This window comes from Primulina eburnea, chromosome 4 (genome assembly GCF_022965805.1).
Source record: "Primulina eburnea isolate SZY01 chromosome 4, ASM2296580v1, whole genome shotgun sequence".
Taxonomy (NCBI): domain Eukaryota; kingdom Viridiplantae; phylum Streptophyta; class Magnoliopsida; order Lamiales; family Gesneriaceae; genus Primulina; species Primulina eburnea.
The window spans coordinates 37,996,040-38,006,770 of NC_133104.1; the positions used below are offsets into that span (position 1 = coordinate 37,996,040).

Here is a 10,731-nt window from a genome sequence, read left to right on the forward strand (position 1 = left end):
AATTGATCTGTTTGTTAATGGATTCGAGACACATCCGAAACTGATTCCAGTTCTAGGTTTAATGGATCAATTCTGATCCAGTTATAGGTCAAAACCTACCTGTTAATCATGTCTAGAATCATCTATATATTATTAATGGAGTCCAATGCTGTCATGATCGGTATCTTGGAACAAAGTGTGTAACCTCGAATTATAATCGCGGTTGTATAATTAATTAATAAATTTTAAAAATTTGTATTATATTGTTATATGATGAGTGTGGTTGATTAAAAATAAGTTATATATACCTTTTCTTGAACCATAATAAAAGCTTTTTTGTTTTTATTACTTTGTATAAGATATTTAAATGAGATTTATTCTAAAATAAATAAATAAATGAGATTTATTATAAAAAAAATAGCTAGACTTAATTTTGTATTAAATGTTTTTTTTTTTCAAAAACAAAACTTTCTTGCTTTCAACCTATCTTTTTATTTCAGATTTTTGAAAGAAAAGTAAGAGATTTACACGCTTTGTGACTTTTGACCTTTAATTTTTTTCTACTTTGTCGACCATCTCTCCTTGGTGTATGTCTCAATTTCAAGATTCAAAAAATTTGAACGTGTATGTCTCGTTTCATGAATATAAATCGAAAATTCGAGAAAATATAAAACTCAAAATTACGATCTTTTACGCACATTCCGCAAGTGATGCACAATATATTCATGTTATGGCACTTTAAATCTGAAAATATCTTTCAACTTTTCTACTAAAATTCATATTTTTGGTGTATAATATCGTCAAATTAAGCCAATTCTACAAAAAAAAAATATTTTAAAAGACTGGATATATTATATTACTACATCGTTTGGCGATTATACATTTTGCTGCAATAGTTGTACACCTGAAAGTCCAGGTGGAGTTTGGGTCTTAGATGCCAAAGCAAAAAGACACGTGGAAGCCAACAACCCCTACCACCACATAAATGATTAATTTATTTATTTACCAAAAAGTATTATACATTTAATTTTAATAGAAAACCCAAATGGACACGTCTCCTTGCAGATAAATTGACTAAATTGTCACATCCCATTTTCTTTGATCCATAATACAAAAATAAATCAATATATTTTCTATAAACGTGTATATATAATGACAATAGTATCAAAAATACTAATAATATATTCTCAATGAGTTGGTGATAAATGTTAGTTTTAATCAATATTTATCAATATTCAGGATTTCAATTATCTATATCGACATTTTTTTGAACGAGCTTGTCCTACATGACTTGTTCAATATGGTTTATCTGACTAACGTGATTTTTATATTGTCGTTTTATTTAAGTTTAGTGAGTAAACATCGAAAAATAGTAATTATAAGTTCTCACATCATAAAAAAACAATATAAATATCAGAATTTACACTAAAGACATGCAAGTGATATGATATTTTGAATTAAAAATGTGAACTCTTGAAAAAATATATATATCGCTGCACCTATAAAGGGCAAACAAGGTATTTCAGGTATTGTTTGCCGCCGAGGGCATTAGTGTCAATTAGCTCAGAAGTTAATCGTTGAGAAAGATATTTAAAGTTTGTAAAATATGATTAAAGACTTCCTCGTGCCCATCGTCCACAGACAACACACGACAGACTGAAGACAAATCGTCTTAGATTTCGAAACGAACGAATAAATTGCTCGATATTCAGTCGCCGGAGCGCCGTAGCCTGGACTTGTGGCTCTATGGCGGTGTTAAAGATGCTCATATTTACCGTATTTCTTTCGCTGATTGTTGGCCGCATCGCTGCCGATGCTGATGTGCTGATTTCGGACGCCGATGGCGTTTCTAGATCGGACGGCCATGAATCAGATGTCGTAGAGCATTTCAAGTCCAAGATCCATGCTCTTGGTTAGTTTTATCGTTCAAAGTGGAAATCCCTTGATTTTGACCTGTTTTATCGGGATGATTTTGGATCTAGTCTTTATATTTCGTGGTGGTTAAGGATTATTTTCAAGTTTTTATTTAATGCAAAAGGAAGCATGGATGATAAAGAAGAAGAGCAGACTATGTTATTCCTTCGTCCTTACTGTGGAACTTATGTTTAGAGCCGCGATGGTTTTACTAATGAAAAGAAACCTTAGAAAAATAATATAATTTTTGGAAGGTATGAAAGAAGTATTCGGTTTCGGCTATTACCTTCCGTATATTTTGCAACATATGAAATTATACATTTGAAGAGCATTCATGCAGATTCTTTGGAAAATTGTGTAACTTGGTGGAATGCTTTGTGTAACTGGCCTTATTTCTCCTTGATTGCTTTCAATTGTGTATTATACTAGAACTAACGGCAAGTGCTAGTTTAAATGAATGGAATTTTACATGTTTGAATTTTTTTGTGGTAGTGGCAGGGGTTGCGTCAGCAGGCAATCAGATTTGGCTGGTTTCTCTGAAATTTAATTTTGTGAAATGTAGTAGTTTTTGTTTAAAAGAACTGGCTTACCAGTGCCAAGTATGCATAGCGCATACATTTATCATTTAGTCAGATTCATGATTCTTGAAAGTGAAACTTAGTACCTGTTAGATCAATAGGATATCACTATTGCTACAGGCCTTGGTGAATGAAGGCTAATTAAATATCCCGTGAGAATGTAAAACCCATCAGGATTTTTGTGATCCCTCTCTTCATCTCGTGCGCATAGTTGCAAACTTTATAATTTATTCCCTTATTCAATTTTTAAGAACAGACTAGTGTATAGCCCTTGTTACTGCCTTCTCCTGCCATAAATGGAGCAAAATAACATATTTCTGTTTTATTTGGTATTTTGGTCACTGTATTCTGTTATCTTACGTTTGTTTGGTATTTAGAGTTCCTTGTTGATGAGAAAGCTCGAGAAACCAAACTCAAGGATGAGGTGATTGCTGCGAAGGAGAAGATAATAAAAGAAAAATTAGATAGCATTGCATCATTGGAGAGAGAAATTTCTTCTCTACAGGTGAGTCATTATGTATAAAGCTTAATATATTGGATGAACTACCAGCTCAAGAAATGGTTGGGTACAAGCTTTATGTATCTAAGGTGCTTTTTTTACTTCTTAGAAAAAGGGAAAGTTAGATGTTGCAGAACAAATGGGGAAGGCACATGCAAAAGCTGATGGATTGGAGAAGGAGGTGGAGAAACTCAAAACCGATATTGCTTTGAGAAATAAGGAAAAAGATCTATTGGAAACCCGGACTGCTGAAGCTGAAAAGAAGGCATCAGAATTGAATTCTAAAGTTGAGAATGTATGTCACATGCATCCAAAGAGTTACATACGTGTTTAAAGTTGAAACTATTTGAGAATTTTCATGTTTTTTGCCTCCTGATAGCTGCATCTTGGGCAGTCATGTTCTCAACCTGAATCGTGATGGATAAGTGTTGAGCCTTGAGAAGTGCATGGATTTAACGATAGTTATTTATTGCATTACATGAGTTCTCATCAAAAAGTTTATGTAATTTTCTAATTAATGTGGTTAGAATATAATAACGTTCTGTTTATAATTTGTTATTTCCGTGACTTTTTTTGTCTTTACAGCTTCAAAAGATTTATGAAGAACAGAAAACAAAGTTGCGCAAAACAGAACGAGCTCGTCAAATTGCTGAGGTGTCGAGTTGACATTATAATAAAGCGTTAAATATAACGAATTGATTTGTATGACTGAATACTGATTTTTTCTGTATCAAATGTATATAGGAAGAAATGATGACGGCAAAGTTTGAAGCTACATCCAGAACCAAGGAGTTGATGGAGGTATAGTTTAATTGTAATATTTTCTATTTGTACAGCTCTGGTATGCACTCAAATTTCGTGATGCACATCCATATCTTTGTTAAGTCTTATTGTTTATATTCACTAAAAACACTTGAGATTTCTTCTAGCGAATGTAGTTGTGTATCAAAGTCCTGCATATATTCAGAAGTGACAAATATGTAATACCCAAGCCTGACATACTAGCAAATGCATTCATTGATGAAGTCCTTAACTTTTCATTTAATCATTAGAGGAGGGTAATTGTTGTCCCATTGAACACGTTTTTATGTAGTAAATATGTTCTAAAACAATTTGACTTAATATCGCACACTCAATAATTATCTAGTGGAAAATGAACTATATGAGTTAGTTTAGTTCCAATCTTTTAATTATCAATTTATTGTATTATCGTGTTGTAACTGAGTTGTTTTAAGTCCTTCTCCAGCTAACACCGTTTGGATTGCTTATGATTGATAATTGTCACCAATAAGATCAGTTGTAAAATGCATAGGATATAGATACCGGACAACTTGATTTAGAATTACAAGCTCCTCAAGGGAATTTGAATTATGGTAAAAACAGCAATGAACTTCATATGCAGTTCTCATCAGTATTACTTCTGACAATTAATTTGACCAAATTGAATGATCTGGTGGAAAAAAGGTAAACAGCGTGTAATTCATATACCTGCTATTTTTCTTTGGTTTGTATTTTGATTAAATTTCATGTAATTTCATTTCTTAGCAAGTAAAAACCAATTTGGGGATTTATTTCATACTGAATACCTCTTCAATATCTGAACTGTCATCAGGCTCGTGGTGCGTGGTTTCCACCTTGGCTCGCAGAACATTTAATTCAATATCAGGTATTTGTTTGTATTGTTTCTCTTATCACCCCGATATATGTGCTCTATCTATTTATGTAGTTGACTGACTTTCTATTTCCAGTCACGTTTGGAGAAGAACTGGAAACTGCATGGGAAGCCTGCTCTGGAGATGATGATGCAGAAGGTCATTGTTTTTTGAACGGCATATTCTTATATGTAGGCATTGATGTGACATATATGATGGCTCGTGCTCTTCTTTGGGAACATTTTGGAATTCAGCTTTCACCCTTTTTTCTCAACTCAGGCTGTAGAGAAGAAGACACAAGCTGAAGAATGGGCTGCACCACATGTGGAAACAGTTAAAACTGTAAGTCTCACAGGCACTCATATATCTTGTTTGATTCGTTCTGATCGGTTTTCAGGCGGGAAAGGGAAGCTGACCTTCATGTGATTAAATTTTAAGTGAAACTTTTTTCTTATATATACTTGTTTCAATCCTAAATTGTTGATTATCTGCTCTGTGTTTTATATACTTTGAATTGTATAGGAGACCTATTTCGTTTTTAATTCCTTTCAGCATTGTGTAATGTTAATAGTGGTGCAATTTGTTTATTTATGTCTTGGTTATTGTTATGCTTTACCCATATCGTTTCTTATATTAATTGTAACTTGTTGTTTATTCTATTTTGTATCATCTTATGAAGAAATGGGTACCATCGGTAAAGGAACAGTGGGTGGTGATATCTACCAATGTTGAACCGCATTTCAAATCAATAACTGAAAAAAGTATTGAAATATATGAAGCTTCTAGGGTTGCTGTTACTCCCCATGTCATTAAAGTTCAGGAGCTTATGAATCCCTATTTTCAGGTGAGATGGTTCAATTATTTTTCTTGCTTATCTTTTGTCTATTTCTGCAGTGTGAGACAATCATATGCTTACCATGCAGGAATTTAAGAAATTCAGCAAACCGTATATTGATCAAGCTGCCACTGCTACTAGACCTTATGTTGATAACATACGTGTTACGCTGAAGCTTTATACAAAGGAGGCAGTTCTTGCCTATGGGAAATTCCTTGAGTCAGCAACAACTTACCATCATCAGGTATGTAAATTTATTCCCTTCAAGTTATGCATTCTGCAGTTGCCACGATGAGAGGATTATTGAGGGTTTTCGTCGATGATGTGCATAGTTGAACCATACAAGAGCCTTTTTTCTTGTGGCTCATTAATGGTAGGGGACTCCTCCAAAATTGAATGGATTATTAACTGTTTTCTTCATCCGTAGATATACTATATTTGGTTCATGATCTCAACATATATTTCTCATCTGTGATGAAGGTTCAAGATACAGTGCAAGAGAGACTGAAGAGTCACGAGCTTACTAAACCTCTTGCGACTAAAGAGTTGATTTGGTTTCTTGTAAGAATTTGACAAGACTTTTGTGTCTATGTTTCCAATATTTTAGTGCAAAAGCCAAAAATGTTGGTCAATACTGTTAAATTGACCTTTAATATTGTAGGCCTCTGCACTACTGGCTCTGCCCGTCTTTTTTATGTGGAAAATATGTTCAGCCATTTTCTGGTTAGTCATCTGGTCTACGAATGGTGCTTTATTTTCTCTTTTGATGTTTGAGCATATGTTTTTTTTGAGTTTGTATGTGTGGAACTTGTTTATTAAAATTTACTTAACCAACGCCTGTTTTTTTTCTTTTGTGATTATGAAATAATCTTTTGATTGCAGCAACAAGAGGAGGAAGCCTATTCACAATGGTAACTCCAAACATTCACGTAAGAAGGCTAAACGTGGACATTCGAACATGGACACTCAGATGGGTGATGAGTTAAAACAACCCATTAAACGTGTACACTCAGATGAATGACGAGTTAAAACACTCCGTTTTACTTAATTCCAGGTGCGCCGCGCTTAAGCAAGCGTCAAGTGAACCTAAAGTTGCAATTTTGTATTCAACATTCCCATGTCATCATGTGTGCATGCTGCGTCCTGTGCTTTTCACTGTAAAGGTCAAGAATATATTAAACTATTTTCTCTCTCATCAACTAGTGTTACCTCGTTTTTCTGTCATTACTATGAAACCATATCCAGCGTTTCGTGTGGATAGACCATTTCTGCTTCTTAATTTGATGGCAATATCTCGACATTTTACACTGTTATCTTCTACTCTGTGCAGGTTACTTTGGTCTCTTTTCTACGGGTTCTAAGCATACAGCTGCAGCATATGTAAGTCTATCTTGAAGCTTTTGGAATTTCCATTTTTTTATCTAGAAGAGAGAGTTGCGTAGATTTTGTCATTCCACATTTAGTTTTGTAAGTAGTGGGTCTGGTAATGTGTACCATACCTCTGTTGTCTTGCTATGTATTTTCCATTTCTTTATGGCCATCTATACTGTTCCAGACCAAATTTTGTTTTTTGTTTTATGACAGTAAAAGTATTAAATTTTTAATTATAAATCTTCCATTGTGTTTTGTGGAACATATTTGTTACGGGTTTCTCCCCGACCCCCGAGTCTCATGGAGACATCATTCGTGTCAGTTTTAAGAATTTATGTTAAAAAGGGGGGAATCCTTGTATTTTGAACGAAAAACGGGGTTAGGGTATGGTACATGTAGTGTTTTTTGTGAATTTCTCGTATTTTTGTAAAAGTTGAGGAATGTGTAGATAATTTAAGAATTAATATTTAATCACATTATAGTAATCTCAAAAATGACGTGCGTACGGATTCTCCTCTCGCTCAGACAGCCGTGAGATGTTTGTTATATTTAGCATATTTTAAGGTGCATCAAGGGTGTGTGTCTATATATATATATATATATATATATATATAATCAAATATTCAATCATGATATGTTTCGATTAATATTTTAAGAACGTTTTTTATAAGTGAAAAATTTTAAATTATGTTTTTAGATTACATTTTTGTAAAAATTTTGTGAAATGTTTTTTAAAAACATGTTGAAGTATAGTTTTTAAATAATAGTTGAAAGGTGTGAATGGTTTTAGAACTTTCAAAATATTTTAAACTGTAAAAATGTTTTTATAAAACGCATATTTATTTTATAAAATTTTTGTAAAAAAATATTTTTATAAAAAATTTTTATAAGTACTTGTTCAAATAGAGAATTAAAAAAAAATAAATATATTTTATTGAAATTGAAATATAACAATATAGATGATTAGAATCACAAGTAGACAAACAACAAAAAAATACAAATTTCTCTTTTAATTTCAATGCAAACCCTACCCCTTGATTTTATTACAATTTTTTCTTTTTATATTTTGATAAATATAAGTATATTTATATTATTTAAATAAAAATATATAATTAGATTGATAAAAGGAATAACTGTAAATCATACGCAATAAACTAATATTAATAGTGGAAATTTTTAAAAATAATAATAAAATTAACAACAATAATAAATAATATCATCAAAATTAGGGATGAATTAAAATTTCTAAATGACCAACAATAAATCAGTTTATATGGTATGACTTCGATTAGTTTTATAAAATATATGCTAAATTAATTAAATCGAGTTTCTAAATAAATTTGATGTTTTATATTCAATTTATTAGGTTTTTGAATAAAATTATAGTTTTTTTTCCTTCTTAAAATTAAACTTTTACTAAACCGATACCTACCAAAAATTTCCATAAGAAATCAAACAAATTAACAAAATTAAAATCAATTATTTTGGTTTATCCGAGTTAGTCGAATTTTTGGGGATTTTTTAATAAAAAATAGATTTTCTATAAAAATTTATGGAACCTTTTACATTTAATGGAACATTGACTCTAACTCAAACATAACTTTTATATACATGTGAATAAATGTGGCAAGTTTTGCTTTGGTTAGAGTAAACTAAAACCAATAGATATCTCAACTAGTCTAATTTGCACGCATCATGCGCGCCTTATTATCATTAATATTCAAACTATGACGTTTATGATACATAATGATTTAAAATATTTGAATTATACTGTGTAATCCGTTGTTCATCGATAAACGAAGCTTCCTCTTTATCATCTCGTGCCAGATGCGAAAGTTCTATACTCTAGTTCTAATTATTCCTCTGATTTAGTCATTGGATAAAATAAAATTTTGTGACGTATTTACCATCAACTATTATTATTTTGAATATTGTTATTCTTATTTGTTTTCCGTTATAATTATTATTATTGTTGTTACGATGAATAATGGTATTATTTATTTATTTATCATATTATTTAAATTATCTATTATTATTTAAATAAAAAATAGTTCGGTTTCTTCATTATTGAGTGAACATTCTTTTGATCTATTGCATATTGACATTTGAGGCCCTTTTGCTTCGATTTCAGTTGAAGAATACAAATATATATATTTGTTAAAGAACAAATAGGATGTGTTCAGCATATTTCCAACCTTTTGTAAGCTAATTTTACCCAATTTGGTATTCGTATTAAGTTCGTTCGAAGTGATAATACTACTGAACTTAACTTTGTTGATTTCGTTAAGTCAAAAGATATCATACATTATGGTACTGTTTGATTCAAGTACTTGTAAGTACTAATATAAATAGTCCTATCATATCACTTGTTTTGTACAAGTATTATTTATCTTGATCAATCAAATTATTAATTATTTATTTCACATCAATCAAATTCGTAATAATTTATCTCATATCAATCAAATCAATAATATAAAATTACGATATTACCCTTAATAAATAATATTATCCTTAATAAATAATATTATTAATATTCTATTAATATATCCAACAATGACAAATGATAAAATCATATTATCTCAAATTTAATCAATCAAATCAATTAAATCAAACACTATATTAACTATCATTTTATTATCACAAAATATTACTTATCTCCATACTATATATCTCATACCATGAACCAAACGATACCTATCAGTATTCTTGCGTAGAACGCCCCAACAAAACTCAAATGTTGAAAGAAAGCACCAAAACATATCGAATGTTGCTAGTGCTCTCTTGTTTTAATCAAATGTGCCAATGGTTTACTGGAGTGATTGCATTCTTACTACTGTATACGTTATTAATAGCACACCATCTTCACTTCTTTCTCATAAAACACCATTTGATATATTGTATCATAAGCGCCCACTGTATGCTCATTCGAAGATCTTTGGTTGTTTGTGCTATGGATCTCACGATTACTCGATCCGAATTGGCTTATGAGGTGCATAAACTGATCCAATACGTTTCCGAACTATGAGTTCCTCATCTGGAGGCTGCAGTTAATATGCTTAAATACATCAAAGGGACATAAGGGCAAGGCTTACTGTACAAATCCAATTCTGATCTTAGACTTAAATTTTTCTCTGATGCATATTGGGCTACGTACATAACCGGACACAAGGAGGTCGGTCACTGGTTTGTGTTTTTCTTGGGAAATCCATGATACCATGGAGGTCTAAGAAACAACAAATTGTTTCTAAATCTTCTGCAGAAGTTGAATATCATTCCATATAAGACTTCATCCACTTAGTCTTTGGTCAAAGACCTTGATGTCATATGTGATGGACCAGCTGTGTATTTTGTGACGGTTAGGCTGCTGCACACATCGTTTCTAACCTGGCACTACAACAAAAACGCCAAACGACAACGGATAAAGAAAAGGTCCGAGAAAAGGTCCAAGTGATGAGCTTGATTAAACTCATGCATGCCTCCTCACAGTTACATCTGGCCGACTTATTAACAAAACCTTTGCTGCCCTCTCGCTTTCACAGCTTTTTATCCAAAATGGACGTGCACAATATACAAGTCTCATCTTGAGGGGGAGTATTGAGTATACTTAGAATAATAAACGTGAGGAAAAAGTGATGTCGTGTAGTGCTTTAGTTTATTTTAGTTCAGTCATTAGTACACTTGGCAGTAAACTAATATAAATACATAACATATGTAATATGTATTCATAATTTTAAATTTCATGAAGAACTTCTGTACCACTGGAGTTTTATCCTTTTTCTATTACTAATGAAGTTTCAAAGTTGATGCATTATATTTGCTTATAAAGAATACAATCTTGACTACAGTCAGCGTAAAGAAAATGGAAACTTCCAAAATTAAAGTTCAAACTCGATCGACTCGAAA

The 10,731-nt window shown here is 31.7% G+C and overlaps 1 protein-coding gene across 1 annotated transcript; it reads left to right on the forward strand.

The window, feature by feature from the left end:
• The first annotated feature begins 1,594 nt into the window (after positions 1 to 1,594).
• LOC140831118 (uncharacterized) lies at positions 1,595 to 7,090 on the forward strand. Its single transcript, XM_073194895.1, has 14 exons — positions 1,595 to 1,891; positions 2,849 to 2,976; positions 3,080 to 3,265; positions 3,556 to 3,624; positions 3,715 to 3,771; positions 4,583 to 4,636; positions 4,719 to 4,781; positions 4,902 to 4,964; positions 5,302 to 5,466; positions 5,546 to 5,701; positions 5,938 to 6,018; positions 6,119 to 6,180; positions 6,340 to 6,511; positions 6,788 to 7,090. The coding sequence occupies exons 1-13, from the start codon at positions 1,726 to 1,728 to the stop codon at positions 6,476 to 6,478; spliced, it is 1,389 nt and encodes a 462-aa protein (XP_073050996.1). The 5' UTR covers positions 1,595 to 1,725; the 3' UTR covers positions 6,479 to 6,511; positions 6,788 to 7,090.
• The last annotated feature ends 3,641 nt before the right edge of the window (positions 7,091 to 10,731 follow it).